General features: G+C 48.9%; 1 protein-coding gene and 1 long non-coding RNA gene across 2 annotated transcripts; one reads left to right on the forward strand and one right to left on the reverse strand.

Moving 5' to 3' along the window:
- Nucleotides 1-4,935: 4,935 nt before the first annotated feature.
- LOC102153805 lies at nucleotides 4,936-18,830 on the reverse strand. The gene is made up of 9 exons (XM_038528688.1): nucleotides 18,704-18,830; nucleotides 17,376-17,477; nucleotides 16,979-17,125; nucleotides 13,570-13,713; nucleotides 11,190-11,330; nucleotides 9,192-9,323; nucleotides 7,834-7,998; nucleotides 7,417-7,563; nucleotides 4,936-5,757 (listed from the first exon to the last, which is right to left on the reverse strand). The coding sequence occupies exons 1-9, from the start codon at nucleotides 18,756-18,758 to the stop codon at nucleotides 5,528-5,530; spliced, it is 1,263 nt and encodes a 420-aa protein (XP_038384616.1). The 5' UTR covers nucleotides 18,759-18,830; the 3' UTR covers nucleotides 4,936-5,527.
- On the forward strand, nucleotides 9,246-17,145 carry LOC111098017. The gene is made up of 4 exons (XR_005354575.1): nucleotides 9,246-9,341; nucleotides 13,106-13,517; nucleotides 13,777-13,904; nucleotides 16,530-17,145. It is a non-coding gene; the product is annotated as an uncharacterized LOC111098017 (long non-coding RNA).
- Nucleotides 18,831-19,574: the final 744 nt, after the last annotated feature.

Below are 19,574 nucleotides of genomic sequence, written 5' to 3' on the forward strand. Positions count from 1 at the left end.
ATAAATTTTAAAAACTTGAGTAATGTACTCACATTGGTGCCCTTACAGAAAAGCAGGAATGTACAATAAAATTGAACTCTCAAAAAACAAAATTGAACTCTGCCAGGGCTAACCTCCTCCCACTCACCCTGACCCACCCTCTCTAGACTCCAGGGTCACAGTCATCAGATGGCTGATGCTGCCTGCAAGCATTTCCTGAGCACCTCTGTGGGCTCCCAGCTCAGCTGAGGTGGATCACGTCCTGACCCCATCCCCTGGGCCTCCAATCTCACAGAAACATCTCCTTCCTTCCTCACCACCCCAGGCTCCTCTGCACCCCACCTTACAGCAGACATCCTCCAGACAGGAGGGCTTCCTGGGGAGCAGAGAGGGGCTTCTGAAGTCACACACCCATCTGGGCTGTGTAGCCCCAAGGGCGCTCCCCTTCCCCAATGATAGTAGATAAAGGCTATTTTTACTTGTATTGAACTCTGATTTCTGTGCACTTATGGTCCTCACCCAAGGTCACAAAACTAGTAACTGGCAAAGCTGGCATTTGATCCCACAGAGACTGGTACCAGAGACCACACTCTTCTTTTATTTTAGAGAGAGAGGGAGGGAGGGGAGCATACGAGCAAGGGGGAGGGGCAGAGGGAGAGGGAGAGGGAATCTCAAGCAGGCTCCACGCTGAGCATTGGGGGCTCAATCTCATGACTTGGAGATCATGATGTGAGCAGAAATCAAGTCGTATGCTTAACCGACTGAGCCACCCAGGCACCCCCAGAGTCCACACTCTTAACCACCATCCCTCTCTGATGTGACTCCCATCTGCATATCAAAGTAAGCAGTTTTCTTTTTTAAAGATTTTATTTATTTATTTGAGAGAGAGCATGAGAGAGAGAGCTTGCAAGCAGGGGCGGAGCGGTAGAGGGAGAAGCAGACTCCCCACTGAGCAGGGAGGCCAATGTGGGACTTGATCACAGGACCCTGGGATCACGACCTGAGCCAAAAGCAGACGCTCAGCCACTGAGCCAGCCAGGGGCCCCTGATAAGATTTTTCTATGAAGACTTGAGAAGAACACCACAGCCCTGGGGGTGAGGGGAGCTCTCCCCTGAAGGCCAGGACATTCCAGGGCCTTCTGCTAATGGACAGGGATGGGGGCAGGTCAGGGAAGCTCTCAGCTGCTTTATTTTAGACTGTCCTCCCTCCCAGGAAGGACACGTAATGCAGGGTCATGTGTGCAGGCTCTGATGCACAGTGAGGTATTTCTGGGTAAAATGTGATGTCTGGGATTTGTTTTAAAACTTCTCAGCCCAAAGCGGAAGGAAGGGAGGAGGGGGTAGGAGTGGGAAAGGAAGGGAGGGAGGGTGGAGGGGAGAAGGAAGAGAAAACAGACAGGGGGAAGAAAAGAGGAAGGAAGATATGGAGGAGAGGAGGGAGGACGGGGGAAGAGGAAGGGAAAGGATATAAGTTGCAGAATATGGGGAATTTATGATGTGGGGGCAGGAGCGGTAGAAGGGGCATAGAGAGCTAAAGGATCATTATACTGTTTGCTCTGCTCTTGTGTGTGTTGCAGCTTTTCCTCCGTGTTTAACAGGAGGAAAAGTTTATCTTCTAGAATCAGGCTAATCCCACGGCTGCTACTTACTAGCACTTTCTCCCATGAGCCTCAGTTGTCTCTTTCACACACATGGACAAATAATAGTACAGCTGCCGTGATGAGTAACACCCTAGGAGGTGACTGCTTCCGTCTGCTGAAAGTTGAGGACGTGCCAAGCCTTATGCTTGACACACCTTACAGTAATGGGAGGTCAAACTCTTACTGCCTCCATCTTCCAAGTGGGAATGCAGGGCTCTCACAGATGTTACGAGGCTTTTCCAAGGCCACACAACAGATCACTTGTGAAGCCACACTACAAACCCAGGTCTGAGTCCAGAGATCTGAACCAGACTCTGTCTAGAGCAGCGGTTTGAGATATGTGGCTCTACCCCCACACCCCGCCCCGCACATCTGTCTTCCCTTTCCTCTGTGATCTCTGTGCTAGGCAGCATGGGCCAGGTGATGCCACGGGAACAAATAGCGCAACGTATTGGTGGCTTACAACAACCACTCACACGCATGTCCCCTGTGGGTGAGGCTGATAGAGTCTGTGGACAGTCCCTAAAAGGACTGGGCCCGGTGACTCTTCGGTCTACAGAAATCATGAGCCACAGATGAGTCCCGCTACTTGATGGGTGACTCCGAGGTGGGGACTCAGAGGTCCCTTATCTGCAAAATGACAGTCTACAAGGCCTACGTCACAGGGCATGAAGTAAGATGAATAATCTGAAACCCCAACATGGTGCTTACCACTAGTAGTAAGTACCACTTCCTTCCCTTTTTCCTCTCAGCAGGGTTATGAACTAATGTTTGTGTCTCCCCAAAATTCATATGTTGAAGCCGTGGCCCCTCGATGTGATGGCATTTGGAAGTGGAGCCTCATGATGGGATTAGCATCCTTAGACCAAAGGAGGAGGAACCAGAAGGAGCTCCCCGTTTCTGCCACATGAGGACACAGCAAGAAAGCATCCATCCAGGGGTCACCTGGGTGGCTCAGTGGTTGAGCATCTGCTTTCAGCTCAGGTCATGATCCTGGGGTCCCGGGATCGAGTACCACATCGGTCTCCCCACAGGGAGTCTGCTCCTCCCTCTGCCTCTGTCTCTGCCTCTCTCTGTGTGTCTCATGAATAAATAAATAAAATCTTAAAAAAGAAGAAAGAAAGAAAGAAAGAAAGAAAGAAAGAAAGAAAGAAAGAAAGAAAGAAAGAAAGAAAGAAAGAAAGAAAGAAAGAAAGAAAAGAAAGAAAGAAAGAAAGAAAGAAAGAAAGAAAGAAAGAAAGAAAGAAAGAATCCATCCATCTGGAAACCAGGAGGAGGGTCCTCACCAGAACCCAACCGCACTGCACTTCCAACCTCCAGAATTATGAGAAAATGTCTGTGGTGTAAGTCACCGAGTCCGTGGTGTGTGCTATGGCAGCCCGAGCTAAGACCAGAAGCATCCTAACAATTGCCACTCTCTGAATGCTTATCACCTGCTAAGCACTGTATGTCTACGTTCACTTTTTCAGGAACAATTACAGCTCCCAGTTTGCAGATGAGAAAACCCGGCATGAGAGAGAGGAGGGGTCCTGCCCAATGTCATTGCCTGTCGTCCCTCAGTTCCGTATCCACCCCTCTCTGCCCTGAAATGCTGAGGCTGGGAGTTTGAAAACTACATTTCCCTGGACTCCTTTCCCACCTGACTTCTGCAAAGAGGAAGCACTCCAGGTCAGAGGGTAAAATGTGCCTCCTCCACCTCTGCTTCTGGCAGCATCCATGGGACCGGCTGTGGTGCTTCCTGTTTGGCCCCAGCCCCAGCCGCACCACCTGGGTGGCTCAGTCAGTCAAGAGGCCAACTCTTGATTTCAGCTCAGGTCGTGGTCTTGGGGTGGTGAGATCGAGCCCCGAGTTCTGGCTCCACACTCAACGGGGAGTCTGCTGGGGATTCTCTGCCTCTCCTCTGCCCTTCCCCCTGCTTGTGGGCTTTCTCTCCCTCTAAAATAAATAAATAGATCTTAAACATATATATTTAAAGTTCCATATATATTAAATATATATTCCATATACATTAAAATCTCACCACCCCAAGATCATGACCTGAGCTGAAATCAAGAGTTGGCCTCTTGCCTGACTGAGCCACCCAGGTGGTGCGGCTGGGGCTGGGGCCAAACTGGAAGCACCACAGCCGGTCCCATGGATGCTGCCAGAAGCAGAGGTGGAGGAGGCACATTTTACCCTCTGATCTGGAGTGCTTCCTCTTTGCAGAAGTCAGGTGGGAAAGGAGTCCAGGGAAATGTAGTTTTCAAACTCCCAGCCTCAGATCTTAAATATATATATTTTTTTGGGGGGGGGGGTGCAGAATGTGGGGCAGCCATGTACCTTATGAGAGGCTGGGGCCTCTCTCAACCCCAGGGACTAAAGCTTGATCAGCTGAAGTCAATCAGGATTACCATCACCTTGACAGGGATTGGCTGGCTCCATTTTGGCCAACTGGAGGGGACGTGAGGAAAGTCTGCCAGGGGATAGGGTTTCTGGGAAGACAAAGATGGGGGGCCACCTCCGCCAGCTTTGGGTGTGGTTGCAGGAGGGCATGACGCTGGAGCTCCAGCCACCATCATGCAAATACCAACATGCTGAGGATGGCAGGGTGGCAAGAGAACAAGGTAGGTTCTCAGTGACTCCGTTGAACTGCTGAATTAAGGACCCCTGGGGACCCCTCCCTCCTTTCTTCCTGTTCAGATGTGTATTAGCTATTCCTACTGCTCCTCCCTCAGGGCCTCTGCCTTTACAGCTCCCTCTGCCTGGAATGCTGCCGTCTGCACCCCACACAGCTGCATGGCCCTCTGCCTCACTCCCCTCCTGGTCTTCACTCAGATGTCAGCTTCCTGACGCCTCACATATAAAAGCGCACCCCTCCTACAGGCCTCCCCATTCCTCTTCTCTGCTCTGTGTTTATTATCTGTGGCCCCCACTGAAACAAAGCAGAAAATTTTCTTTACTGTGTGTCCTCAGTGTCTAGAACTGTGCTCCATGCCTAGCATGTAACCAATAAATCTTTGTCCAATCAGTACCCAGTGAATACTTTCTGCTCTTTTTGTTGGACTTTGTATTACTTTTAGCTGAAAGCAGATGGTTCCTGGCATCCTGCCTCCTGTCCAGCTCCCCATCTTTACTTCTCTGCTCAATCCTTTGGGTCCGATGCTTGCTCTAAAATGACACTCACTCCAGACTGAGCGTTCGTTTCTCTGCCTGCCCTGGCTCCCAGATGCTGTCATCTGCAGGTCCCCTCTGGTCCCAGAATCCCCGGGAGAAGAGAGCAGACCACATCAGGGCCCTATTGGAGGTTGCGATGTGAGAAGAAGGAAACCCAAACCACTTGGCGTTGTGGGATGAGATTCATTCGGGTTTGGTTACAATGGGGAGACTGAACCCAGATAGAAGAGAGCCAGTGTGCTGGTGGTGGTGGTGCTAGTGGTGGAAGGGGTGCTCTAAAAGCCTAGGAAAAGAGTGTATTTGGTCCTCAAACCCATCTTGGCTGCCCAAGACTTTGCTAGACCCTAAAGAGGGGAGGAGCTGCTTCCCAGTGTTCAGGAACAGACACAGCCCTAGTTTGAGGGAGGCGCCTGGTGTTGCGAACAGCCTCGCCTGAGGAAGGAGGCTTCATCTTTGGGGCCCCTGGTAAGAATGTGTGACCACAGAAGCAGCTCTAATCTGAGGCCTGAGGAAGTACAGCTTAGTCTGAGGGAGGAGGCATAGGCTTCATACCCTGGTGTTAAGAAAGGGGACTAGCCCTGGGGAAGCTCTTAGTCAGAGGGAGGAGGCTCACCCCTGGTTTCTGACTTCTCTCACCAGAAGCTTCTAGGCTTAGAAATGCCAGAAGAAAAGGGGGAGTCAAAGTGCCATCTCGCAACGTGGGCCACAAGCGGGGTTGAGTGGCTGCAGGGTGAGGGCAGTGGAGGCCAGCCTGCTCAGCAGAGGGCCGCAGTGCTCAGGGCCACCAGCAGCATGGACAGGGCAAGGTGGAGGCCAGGTGGCGCACCCGAGTGGCACTTGGAGCTCATGACGGCGCGCTGGCTGGTGCTGCACTGGGGCCTGCGGGCCAGCCGGTGGCCAGGCAGCGCCAGAAGCCCCTCGGTGGCAGCCTGGGCACTGCACAGGTCCGGGGAGCCGCAGCCGCGCACACTCATGTTCTGGCCACCTGTGGAGACGTGAGGGAGGACGCACGTGAGGCCATGCCAGCAGGTGTCCCTGGTGCCATCGTGCACACCTGTCACTGTGTGCCACCCGGGAGGTCCTCTGACCCAGGTCCTTTGGGAAAACTCACCAGAAAAGCTGGGATCCTCCAGCTGGGGCCTGGTCACCGCTGTGCCTTTCATTGCTACTCTTTATACCTTACATGTATGTTGCAGGCTTTCTTTTTACTTGTATTCAATTATTAATAGTACTGAATACATTAATAACTGTGATGCCCGGAGGCCGTTCTATTTCCCACACCCTTCCAACAGATTTAGTGCACAGGTTCCTTACCTTCTTCCTACCTAGGCTTCCTCAGAGCCATTTCAGAAGGACTATGGTACAGTGTGATGCATTTTATATGAATATAAGTATACAAACGAAATCAGTTTATTGAGAATTTGGCGGGGGATATGAAAGTGATCTAGTCTTATTTTACCAACAAAGAACACCCCACCACGATTGCAGCTTGTTTTTAAGTCCTCATCTTTTAATTTTTAAAAAGATTTTATTTATTTATTCTTGAAAGATACAGAGAGAGAGGCAGAGACACAGGCAGAGACAGAAACAGGGTCCTCGAGGGGAGCCTGATGCGGGACCCGATCCTGGACCCCAGGATCACACCCTGAGCCAAAGGTAGATGCTCAACTGCCGAGCCACACAGGCATCCCAAGTTCTCATCTTTTAAATAAGTGTATGGAAATATTTACAGTTCAAAGGATGTGATATCTGAGGTTGCATTCAAAATAATGTGGGGCGAGGGTAGAGATGAAACACAGTTGGCCATGAGTGGATAATTATTGGGGTTGGGTGAAGGGCACGTGAGATTTATTAAACTATTCACTCTTTTATTTATCTTTGAACTTCTCCATTAAAAAAAAAAAAAAAAAAAAAAAAAAGGAAACCTCACAGCACAGTCTGTATTTTCTTGGTTCATTTCCTCATAGAGCCATGATGGTCTCAGATTCACTGAAATGCCATACACAGCATTTAATATGTTCTAGAATTTTCAGTACAGTAGCCACTGGCCACACATGGCTATTGAGCACTAGAGATGCGGCTGGTCTGAAGTGAAATGTGCTGTGAGTATAAAATCCACATCAGAGGGACGCCTGGGTAGCTCAGTGGTTGAGTGTCTGACTTCGTCAAGGTGTGATCCCAGGATCCTGGGATCGAGTCCCACATTAGGCTCCCTGCATGGAGCCTGCTTCTCCCTCTGCTTATGTCTCTGCCTCTCTCTCTGTGTCTCTCATGAATAAATAAATAAAATCTTAAAAAGCATCCATACCACATTCCAAAGGCTTAGTAGGAAAAAAAATGAATGTAAGGTATCTCGTGATTTCTTATATTGATTATGCATTGAAATTACAACCGTTGGATATATTGGGTCAAATAAAATACTAAATTAATTTCATCTGTTACTTTTTAATGTGGCTACTCAGACACTTGAAATTCTATGTGTGGCTTGCATTATATTCCTTTTGGACAGTACTCATCCAGAAGTCTTACGGACTTTGAGACTCCCAACTCAGGCATGCCTGATTCAAAAACCAACGTGCTCAGGCTCACTCTTGGGTGCACATGTGCACACACACACACACACACACACGGACACATAGATTACCTTCTACAAGCACCAGGTCCAGCTGGACACACTCAGTTTCCCCACTGCGACACTGCATATAGAAGGAGGAATTGCAGGACCCTGGCTGGCTGCTGGGACATACAGGACACAGGAACTCGTTCAGGGTGTGTGAAGTTGGCAGAATTGCTGTAAAGGGAAGGGTTACAGTCAGCCAGGAGGGCTCTCAGGACCTCCAGGGCTCTCTGTGCTCACGAGCTCCCCAACAGTGAGATGACCTTACTGGAATTTCCCACTTAGCTGGGGTCAGGCTGCCTTTGGGCAGCCTGGCTGGGGAATAGGGATGCTCCTGAGTGATGTTTCTACCTGCCTGCCTTCCTCAAATCCGGACAAAGTCTCCTCCACAGTCACCCCACCGCTTCCTTGGCCACCCGCGACTGCTTTCTGGTGGCAGCATACCGAGAGGAGTGAGTTCTTGGCAGTTGCCTTGGCAACAGGTGGAATTGATCCAGAAACTAAAGTCACTGCTGTAGGTGAAGGCAGAGATGGAGGTGCCAAATCCACAGTCCTTGGAGGCCACACAGGAACCACGTCTCCAGACAACAGAGTTACCTTCCTCTAAGGCTGGAGAGATGCAGAGGGTAGGTTTGTGAGGAAAGGCGATCGTGAACCACCCCCTGACTAGAAGCCCCTTCTGGGTGTCATTGTTGGCATCTTTACTTACGTTGCTGGAAGGCAGAGAAGAGCTGGTTTCCAGCTCACTTCCTTTTCCCATGTACAGAAAAGTCTAGTTTTTCCCTTTATGGGGCAGACCCACAGAGGCCTCCTTGCCCAGAATGTTGTCCTAGATCAAGATGGCTGTGACTCTATCTCCCACCCCCCAGGCTTTTCTGTATCTTACCTCAGCACTCCCATATCAAGAGATAGAATCCATGTCCTCATCCCTTAAATCTGAGCTGGCCTTGTGACTTGCTCTAATCAATAGACTGTGGCAAGAGTGACACTGGGCTGGGGCTGGGCTTCTCTCTCTTAAGAAGCCCATGGTCTCCACCTCTTCCTTCTCGGAAGCCAGCACCATACTGTAAGGAAGCTCAGCGAGGCTACTGACTGGTGACAGACCACATGGACAGAGATCTCAGAAGGCAAGAGGCTGTATCGAACATTTCAGCCCCAGCCAGGTTCTCAGATAAATGCAGCCACATGGAGGAACATCACCTCTTAGAGGAGAAGATCTGCCTAAGCTGAGCTTCATCAACCCACAGAATAGTGAGAAATAGTAAATCATTGTTTTAAGCCACACAGTTTTATTTTTAAATGGTGGCCAAAAAACCCCAAAACAAAACCACCCTATATAATATAAAATGTACCCTCTTAGGCATTTTTAAGTATATCTTCTGTGGTGTTAACTATATTTACATTGTCATGCAACAGATCTCTAGAACCTTCTCATTTTGCAAAACTAAAACTACCACCAAGGTGACTACTCTAGGTATCTCACATAAAAGAAGTCATGCAGTATTTGCTCTCTTGTGACTGGTTAAGCCACTATGTCTTGAGCTGACTTATTCAGTAATAAATAACTGTAGCAAGGTGGCATCAGATTTTAAATGTACACGCTCCACTGCCACCAGCCTCTGCCCTCCAACACCAGGAAAAGCCTGCCTCCGCTGGTGCTGGAGGCCAGGCAGCAAACAAAGGGGCTGGGCAGCAAACATGGGGGGCAGGGCAGCAAACGTGGTGGGGGGTGGGGCAAGGGGTGGTGTGCTTCAGGCCCCTTTTCACCTCCACCACCTAATCCAGTCTCCAGGGACACTCACCCAAGATGCCCAGTGTCTGAAGGCAGTAGTTCCTATCCGCTGCGCAGAGGACCGTGTCACAATCATTGAGGCCTGAGCAGGTGAAACAGGTGGTGAGTTTATCCTTGGTCAGAGTTGTGGTTGCAGAGGAACCTGGAGAGAGAGAGGAAGGTAAATTGGCTGGGGAACAGCGTCTGTGTGTGTGTGTGTGTGTGTGTGTGTGTGTGTGTACACGTTTCTGAGTACATCAGTGTAAATATGCTGCATATGCGCACTTCTGCAATGATGCAGTTTGCATACACAAGCACGCAGTCCTGTTTCCCTGTGTGCACACGTGGTTGTGAGTGCCTATGTTGAACTCTGCGTCCTCTGGAACTGTCTGCAGAAGGGTGGGGATGTTTGCGTGTGGCTCCATGGGCCCCCCTGTGAAGCTGTCTAGGTGCATCTCTGTGTGAGCAGAGCACCTGTCTATGTGGATACATATAAGGCTGGTTCTGTGGGTCTGAGCGTGTTTCTGGGTCTGGGTCTGTCTGTGTTCCCAGCAAAGTTGAGGGTGCTGGCATATATATGTTGGAGAACAGACATGAATGTCTGTGGATGTTAGTAAAGTGTTTCAGCACATCTGTATTTCTTACTTTCGTATGTTTGTGTGCTTATATCCGTCCATGCGCATGCACCTGATAACTGATAAGTCCCTGCACGGTTGTGTTACGTGCCCATAGGGACCATATATGCAAAAATTCCACGTCTTGTCTTCCAGTTGTTAGTTACCCTGTTTTGCCCTTTCTCCTTTCATATTGTAAATTTTGAGGTCCTTTGTGCACCCTTTTTTGTTTTCTTCATTGTGGTCATTAATTTAATCCACTGTTTGGGGCACCTGGGTAGCTCAGTGGTCAAGCGTCTGCCTTTGGCTCAGGTCGTGATCCCAGGGACCTGGTATCGAGTCCCACATCAGGCTCCCTGCAGGGAGCCTGCCTCTCTCCATCTGCCTATGTCTCTGTCTCTCTCTGTGTCTCTCATGAATAAATAAAATCTTTTTAAAAAATTTAATCCACTGTTTAGTTTTTAAAAGTAAAACTCCAATGGCTGGTAATCTGAGGAAGCCAAAGGTGAGAATGCTCCTTCTTTGCCTGCAGATTGAGCAAACAGATTGTCCTTTGCATCTCAGAACTGTCTTTGCTGGGTGGTTTCTAACAAAAGAGGCTTTGGAAATTGCCTCTCCGGCAGCCCGAGTGGCTCAGCAGTTTAGCACCGCCTGCAGCCCAGGGTGTGATCCTGGAGACCCGGGATCGAGTCCCGCATCAGGCTCCCTGCATGGAGCCTGCTTCTCTCTCTGCCTGTGTCTCTGCCTCTCTCTCTCTCTCTCTCTCTCTCTGCCTCTCTCTCTCTCTCTCTCATAAATAAATAAATAAATAAATAAATAAATAAATAAATAAATAAAATCAATCTTAAAAAAAAAGGAAATTGCCTTTCTCACCTCTGAAACATCTGTGATTCTGTTCAGTTGTCTCACTTAAAAAGCTGCTGCCCCAGTAAATACTATCTCAATTAGCAACTCTCTTTTCTGGAAGATAAAACTTACTGTCTGTGTTCTTTGTTAAGCCAAAAGAAGGCTGTTGGCAAATCTGTCTTCTTTCACAAGCAAGGAAGTGAAGGAAAGAAAGAAAAAAAGACCATTAGATTTCTTGTTTAAACAGAGTTTGTATCTCTAGTCTCACTTACATGACAGGATGCTCGTGTTTAGAAATGTGTGCTCCTCTGTCGGCAAGTTTTGGGTGCTGGGATATAGATGTAGATGTTTGTGGATGTGGGGTGTGTGCCAGCAGGATTTTCTGCTTCTAAGTGTGTTACATGGTGTGTGTGTGTGTATGTGTGTGCTCTTCTGTGGGTAATTGCACTCCCTGAGAGCATATGGTAGGGGGAGGGGATACCCTGGAAACACATAGGATTGGGAAGGGCATGTGGGATCTGGGAAGGGCAGAAAAAGATAGAATCCCAGGAAGTCAGAGTTCAACGCACTTGGCTGGGGGGTAGTAACCATGTAGTCGCATTCAGGCTTGCTGATGAGATGAAATCCAGATGCTTCTGGTCCCAGGATGGTGTTCACTTGCAGGTGGCAGACATTTGGGGTAGCACAGCCCTTCAAGATTTGGGGACCTCCTGCAGAAACAAGAGGAAGTTGCAGGAGGAAACTCAAAGTCAGAACCTTCCCACCTTGATGACTTTCTCTGTCTCAAAGTTCCCATCTCTCTTGATAGTTCTATATGATTCATTTTCAAATCTGCCCGGCCTTTCCTTACAACCTCTTGATGCCTGCTCATTTTTGCGATTCTAATTTTATCCCTTCAAATGTGTCACAGACAGCTATGTTCTACAGCTGATAATTACAATAGCTGAACTCCTCCTGAATCTACATCTCTTATTTCTTGCTTCTGCTCTCACTCATGGTGACTTGTTCCCTTGTGCATTTCACGAGCTCTGACTGTGGGCTCATATCTGGTTGATGTTAATCTGGGGCCCTCTTGGGAGCTTCCCATTAGAGAGGATTTGCCTTTGTTTATACTGAGGTCTAAGAGGTAGTACCAACCAGGGATCATTTCAGTCCCCTTCTAAGGTCCCTGGCTTATGTGGGACCCTCAGAGTCAGCTCCTCAACCATGTTGCTCACATTTTTACTTTGTTTGGGGGCCCCTGGAAATTTCCCTAACTTCCTATAAGTGCCCAAAAGCATGGAAAATATTTTGTACAATATCCAGTTCATCTGTAAACAGTGGCATACCAATGGGGATGGTAATGGGAGCAGTCTATAAGGGAGTGTGCTCTCTGTAGAGCATTTAAAAACAATAATAAGATGGACTAGGGGTGCCTGGCTAGCTCAGTTCATAGAGCATAGGACTCTTGATCTTGGGATCCTCAGTTCAAGCCCCACGTTGGGTGTAGAGCTCACTTTAAAAAAATAACAATAGGGACACCTGAGTGGCTCAGTGGTTGAATATTTGCCTTTAGCTCAGGTCATGATCCTGGGGTCCTGGAATTGAGTCCCCGCATCAGGCTCCCAGCAGGAAACCTACTTCTCCCTCTGCCTATGTCTCTGCCTCTCTCTGTGTCTTTCACAAATGAATAAATAAAACCTTAAAAATAAATTTAAAAAATTAATAATAATGACTAAACATCAATCTGCTTCTTTTTATCACCATATTCCAGCATTTCTACACAATGGCTGTGATAAAATAGTCCTCCCTCCCAGAGCAGACTACTCCCACCTCCTGTGCCCCCCACCCCCTGACCTCACACCCCCCCTGTATGCTACTGCTTATAGCAAAAAGACCCTTCAGAGGATCCAGTCTGCCAGGAGCAGGCCAGATCACTTCTTCCTGTCACTTTGTTGGCCTAATAGTCTATCCTCAGGTCAGTGTAGTTCTATTCTAAGACTTTCACTCTAAAAGGCTCAACCATTTGCAAACACGTCATGGTGATTTTAAAATACATCTAAAATTCTTTGAAACATCAAAAGTCTATGCTTTGTCTTCTTGAAACCAGATAGACTTTTGTGACTGTTTCAACCAATAAAATATGGTAAAATGACATGTGACTTCCAAGGCTAGATCATCAAAGACCATGCAGCTGCCGCTTTGTTTCCTGGAATACTCTCTCTGAAAGTCTTCAGTCACCATGTAAGGATGGTGACAGCCATGATGTGGGGGAAGTCCAATCTACCCAGTGTGGAGAAATCACATAGAAAAGCCCTAGGAGAGCAGCGCAGGTGGCTCAGTGGTTTAGTGCCACCTTCGGCCCAGAGCATGATCCTGGAGACCCAGGATCGGGTCTCATGTCGGGCTCCCTGCATGGAGCCTGCTTCTCCCTCTGCCTGTGTCTCTGCCTCTCTCTGTCTCTCTCTGGGTCTCTCATAAATAAATAAAATCTTTTTTAAAAAAGCCCTAGGATTACTTGCAAAGAGAGAGAGAGATACCTAAGTGGCCTCCATTGATGCCTTGTTTGCTGTACTATTCACTACTGAGATCTTCAGCCAGCATATAAAGGGCCCTGAGGCAGCCATGCTGTGAAGAAGCCCAGTCTAACCAATGGGGAAAAATCACATCGGAGAGGCCCAGAGTCTACACATGTGAGTTGCTCTGGGACCTGCATTTCCAGCTCCGGCCACCCTCTGCCTGGGAATCCCATGAGACTCAGAACCATCCAGTTGAGCTCTTTCACAATTCCCAACCTAGAGAAAGAGTTAATAAAATGATGGCCATTATTTTAAGCCACTGCCTTTGTGAGTGATTCACTAAATAGCAAGAGCACCAGAGCACCACCTACTAATGAACCTCGGCACTCGTTTGCGCAGGTGAGAGGGAGGCCCATCACCCAAATTGCTCCTGAGGGCCAGAAACTCTTACCTCCATTCCATGTCCCGTTGAGGGTGAGACACACGGTCTGATCACCAGTGCAGTTCATGACCGAACGGGAGTCACACAAGGCTGACTTATCCCCAAAACAGTGGTGACATTTCACTCCGTTGAGCTGGGCTTTGGGTGGTGCCTCTGGTGGGAGTGGATGTGGTCAGGGTGGGATGAAGGCTAAGAAACACCCACCCCTCCCTGCAGCCCTCCTTCCCCGACCAACCCCCACCACAACCCAGAGCATTTTCCTGTGAAGTGGGATCAGCCTGGTCTCAGCCACCTCCTTCCAACCCCTGAAGACACATTCTGAGGAGCAGCAACCAGAGCCGAAGGTGAGGCTGCCCCACACTTGTCCTAAACAGACCTTCAGGCTGGGTCCTGTGGATTCTTTTATTTATCCCACAAACATTTCTTGAGCACCCACTGTGTACCAGGCCCTGTTCTGGAGACACCACTGACCATCCAAACCCAAGCCCTCTCTTGAACACACTGAATTCCAAAAGTGATTAAAAAGTGATCCTGTTATTTCAGGGGTTCTTTTTTTCTTTTTTAAGATTTCATTTTTATTTATTTGACAGAGAGAGAGAGAGCACAAGCAGGGGGAGCAGCAGGCAGAGGGAGAGAGAGAAGCAAACTCCCAACTGAGCAGGGATCTGGATGTGAGGCTTGATCCCAGGACTCCAGGATCATGACCTGAGCTGAAGGCAGATGCTCAACCACTGAGCCACCCAGGTGCCCCCTGTTATTTTAGGTTTTAAGATACTGTGGTGTTCTGCCAAAGAGCAGGGCTGTGGCTTTTGGGCTTTCCACGACCTGATCAATCCCAGAACTTGCTTAGAGATCTGAAACATTTAAGAGAAAACTGCTTAAGCATATTTTTCCTGAGTCAAAACTAAACCACCAATCATTTTAATGTGGGTTTAAATTGCAATATTGGCAAACAGAAAAGTTGACTGAAGAGGGTCACTGGGGTGGCTCAAAGTGTCCCACTCTTGATTTCACCTCAGGCCATGACCTCAGGGTGGCAGGATCAAGCCCTGCATCAGGCTCTGCACTCAGCACTCTCCCTCTGCCCCTGTCCCTGCTTGCACGCCTCCCAGGTCCTCTCTCTCATCTCTGTCTCCCTCCCTCCCTCTCTCTCTCTCTCCTCTTAAATAAATAAAATCTTTTTTAAAAAAAAGTCCACTAAAGAAAACATGACCACAGAACTGTGCTAATACGTGGCCACTGTGCACCTGTGGCTGTTGAGCTCTTGAAATGTGGCAGATTTCCCTCCTGCACTGTTGTAAGTATGTAAGTTCCTCAAAAAAATTAAAAATAGAAATACCATATGGATCCAGTAATTCCACTACTGGGTATTTACTCAAAGAAAGCAAAAACACTAGGTCAAAAAGATACATGCACTATGTTTATCGTAGCATTATTTACAACAGTCAAAATATGCAGACAACCCAAGCATCCACCCATAGATGAATGGATAAAGAAGATGAGGCGTGTACATATGGTTAACAAAGAGGAGGTGGATTGGGGGGACAACATTTGTGAAGGGGAGGGGGTACCTGGGTGGCTCAGTTGGTTAAGCATCTGCCTTCGGCTTGGGTTGTGATCCCAGGATCCTGGAATGGAGCCCCAAGGAGCCTGCTTATCCCTCTCCTCCCCGCTCCTGCTCTGTCTCCCTCACTTACTCTCTCTCTCTCTCTCTCTTTCAAATAAATAAAATCTTTAAAAAACTATCAGTGAAGGGGAGTGGGAGGTATAGGATTCTAGTTATAGAATGAATAAGTCACAAGAATGAAAGGTACAGCATAAGGGATATAGTCAATGAAGTTGTAATGGCTTTGTACAGCTACACTTGCGGTGAACATAGCATATGTGACACATACAGTTGTCCGATCACTTTGTCGGACACCTGAAACTAGCGTAACATTGTGTGTCGACTCTACATCAACTTTAAAAATCAATGACGAAAATAAAAAAAAAATGTGGTAGATCGCCTTGGGGGTGCTGTGAGTATAAAACACATCCTAGGTTTCAGAGGCTTAGTTTGAAACAATAAAATATCTCATTAATAATTTTATATTGATTACATATATGTCAGAAGAATATTTTAGATATGTTATCTCAAATAAAATACATTACTAAAATTAATTGCACCTGTTTCTTTGCACTTTTTAACGTGGCTACTAGAAAAGCTCTCATTACGTCAATGGCTCACATTGCATTTCTCCTGGGCAGCACTGCTATAGATTGTCCACCAAAAGACCTTACTCAAGAGTATTCCAAGATAGTCTTTTTGATCTTTCTCTACACATAGGAATTTTGTCTAACGCAGTTAGAATCATAACTGGCATTTTATCTACTGAATGGCATGCGGACCGTTTAGCTTGGAACTGGCTGTTTTATTTGGGGAGCAGCACAATTTTTAGAAGGAAGGTAATCCTGGTTGTTTGAAAAGGATGGCTGGGGGATCCCTGGGTGCCTCAGTGGTTTAGTGCCTGCCTTCGGCCCAGGGCATGATCCTGAAGTCCCGGGATCGAGTCCCACGTCAGGCTCCCTGCGTGGAGCCTGCTTCTCCCTCTGCCTGTGTCTCTCATGAATAAATAAAAAATCTAAAAAAAAAAAAAAAAAAGGAAAAGATGGCTAGTATCCCTGAGTGTGGAGCTGTCCCAGGTCTCCCCCCATTGCTGTACCTGCCAAATACGAATTCCTTCTTTGGAAAAATAAACAAGCAACAAAAAGTGATCTTTATCGCAGCTCCGAGCCAGGTCTGGATGGAGTAAAGCCAGCAAGGAGGCACTCCCTCTCAAGGTCATGCAAGCGCAGAGTCAGCGCCTGAAAGTGAATGCCTCCTTAAATTTTGCACCCTGGGGTACTTGCTGGCCTCACTCTAAACTGGGCCTATCGCCATGCCTATGTTTCTTTTTCTTTCTCTAAGATTTTATTTATTTATTTGACAGAGAGAACACAAGCAGGGAGAGTGGTAGGCAGAGGCAGAGGGAGAAGCAGGCTCCCTGCTGAGCAGAGACCACGAAGTGGGGCTTCATCCAGGACCCCAGGATCATGACCTGAACCGAAAGCAGATGCTTAACCAACTGAGCCACCCAAGCGCCCCACACTGCTCTGCTCAAGTAGCCCTCAAGGGAGCTCTTCTCCTAAGGAGAAATAAAAGTTTGAGGCTCCTCTCCAGCCCCTCAATAACTCAGTGAGTGCAACTATTTCTGCAGTGCCTGCTACATGCCAGCCTTGTGCTCGAAGGCACCCCCTGCAAAACTTAGTTCACACCCATTTTCCAGATGAGAATACTGAGGTTCTCCTTTCTCTGGTCAGCCAGGCAGAGCTGGAAATTGAGGTCAAGTTCCCCCAACACCCTACCTGGGGCTGTGACCCCCAAGTCCTGCCAACAAACCTTGTCGGGTGGCCTTGCTGCAGTTGTCCTCACAACAGGCCATGCTGACCCAGAGACTCAAGTCGGGGCCATAGGTCAGGGAGTAGACACCTTCTCGGCATTCCCCAGGGGCGACACATGACCCGTTCTTGATGAGATTCCCATTTTCTGGGGACAGAGGTTGTGGAGGAGAGATCAGAGACTCCCCCACACCCCGGCCCCAACCGTGGCCCTGTCTGTAGCAATCCCCCAGCTGGCATTGAAGCCTGTCCCCTAACCCCCCACCACCCCAGCGGCCCTATGCTGAGTTATGAGTCCAGTCCTGGGGTGGTTTTTTCATGCCTTCACCCCCGACACACAAAACCCTTCCCCACCCACTTTATGGGTCCTCCACCCAGGCCCCCTCTGGTCCCCCCACCCAGCTGCATCTGGCTAAACAAGCAGGCTTCCTTGGTGGGAGGACAGGTTCTCTCGGTACAATCTCCCAGCAAAGAGCAGGCTGGACACGTCTTGGAGGTCCCTGTGGGGAGAGAGGAATGATCAGACCCTGCAATTGAGGAGAAAAACACGGGTGCGCACACACACAGGATTCCAGAATAGGAGTACAGGCTGGGGTGGGAGGGCTGTTGGGAGATCATGGGATGTTTTCCCGGAGCTGTGTGGCCGGCGCTCTGGGTGGGCAAAACGGCAAAGGTTCAGAGGCAGGGAGCAGCATCACCAAGCTAGAGCTGCTGGCCATCTCCAGCTAATCGACCTGGTTCTCGCCAGGAAACTCCTTCTCCAAACATCTCCCTTGCAAGCCCAGAGTTGAACATCTGAAAGTGAAATGCCCCTTCCTGGGCTAGGCTGGGGAGACCCGCGTCCGTCTGGGAAGCCTTCTTGTCAACCTGCAGAGAGGCACCTGGGGCTCTCCCGAGAAACCGTGAGGCTGGAGGGAGCACGGTCGGAAAACAGCGAACCTCGTCTCACACCTGCTGCTCGTGGATGAATACACGAGGCAAGTGAAAGCAGATGGGGCTTAGAGTCCCACTCCAGATCATGCAGTGAGACCCTGGCTAAGGGCCAGGCCACTCGATCCCCAACCTGAGCCAATGAGGGCAGAATTAGAAGCAAAGGGGAGACAGGCAAAGTAAGGAATCGTAACTGCTCTTGGCTCTCAGTGTGGATCCCTTCAGACAGGGCTACTTATGGCCTGAGACTGTTCTAAGCTCTTAAGAAGCTCTTTGAGGGATCCCTGGGTGGCGCAGCGGTTTGGCGCCTGCCTTTGGCGCAGGGTGTGATCCTGGAGATCCGGGATCGAATCCCACGTCGGGCTCCCGGTGCATGGAGCCTGCTTCTCCCTCTGCCTATGTCTCTGCCTCTCTCTCTCTCTCTCTGTGACTATCATAAATAAATAAAAATTAAAAAAAAAAAAGCTCTTTGAACATATTCATTCCATGAATGCCCCCACCAGCTTTTTTTCCCCTTTTGAGGCACAGAGAGGGTCAGTGGCTTGCTTAAGATCACACAGCAAAGAGGTGGTGGAGGCAAGATTTGAACCCTGGTGGCCTGGCCTCAGAACTATGCTCTCCAGCAGTTTGGCTGCCTCTGCTAGACAAAAAGTCGAGGTAGAAGGGGCTGGGCCTCAGACTCTGAAGCTGGAGTCACATCTGTGAACATGGACTGTCTCACTCGCTCGCTCACTCACTCTCGTTCTCACCCTCCTTTTTGGTTTTTGCTCTTGGGGACCGCACATGATGCGCCTACCTGCTGGGGTGGTCAGCGCTCCCAAGAGCGCCAGAGCAGTGAGGAGCTGGAGCATGATCCAGGCCGGAGGGGAGGAAGCAGGACACAGGTGACCTGGCCTTTTATTCAAGGGCCTTGGCTAGCAGCCCTGGAAGAAGGAGAGCAAACAGACTAGGGAGAGGGTGGCCCCACCTGCCATCCTGGTCACTGGAACACTTGGCAGGGGACAGGGGCTTAGGGAGCACGGAGATGGGGAAACTGAGTCCTGAGAGGCACATGGGAGAAGCCTGAGTTACTCATGAAGCCAAAGAAAGGCAGATAGGTGTGCTGGCATTATTATTGCTATTATTAACAAGCTCCTGGTCATTCCAGGGAGATGTTAGCCCACTGGATCCTTACAATAGTCTTACAAGGCATTACCCTTCTTCCCAGGAGGGATACGGCGTTCCAAATATTCTCTGTTCATCAGTACAGGCCACTATATGTGGCAGGGACAACCCTGCACAACTGCTGGAGCAGTGACCCAGTGGCCTCCATCGACCCAGCATTAAACATTTAGTTGCTGGAACACTAGGGTGCCCAGGAGGACCCAGATATGTCACGGGGGGCACTTGGGGTCTTGGGATAGCAGATTTTTTACTGACCAGACCTGGAAGTATTTCAATATTTTAACAGCTGGTACAGTTGAAATGAGTCCTTATTTCCCCCATTTTTAAAAAAGATTTTATTTATTTATTCATGAAAGACACACACACACACACACACACACACACACACACAGGCAGAGACATAGACAGAGGGAGAAGCAGGCTCCCCGTGGGGAGCTTGATGCGGGACTCGACCCCCAGACTGAGGATCATGCTCTGAGCCAAAGGCAGATGTTGACCTCTGA

Source organism: Canis lupus, chromosome 1 (assembly GCF_011100685.1).
Source record: "Canis lupus familiaris isolate Mischka breed German Shepherd chromosome 1, alternate assembly UU_Cfam_GSD_1.0, whole genome shotgun sequence".
Taxonomy (NCBI): Eukaryota; Metazoa; Chordata; class Mammalia; order Carnivora; family Canidae; genus Canis; species Canis lupus.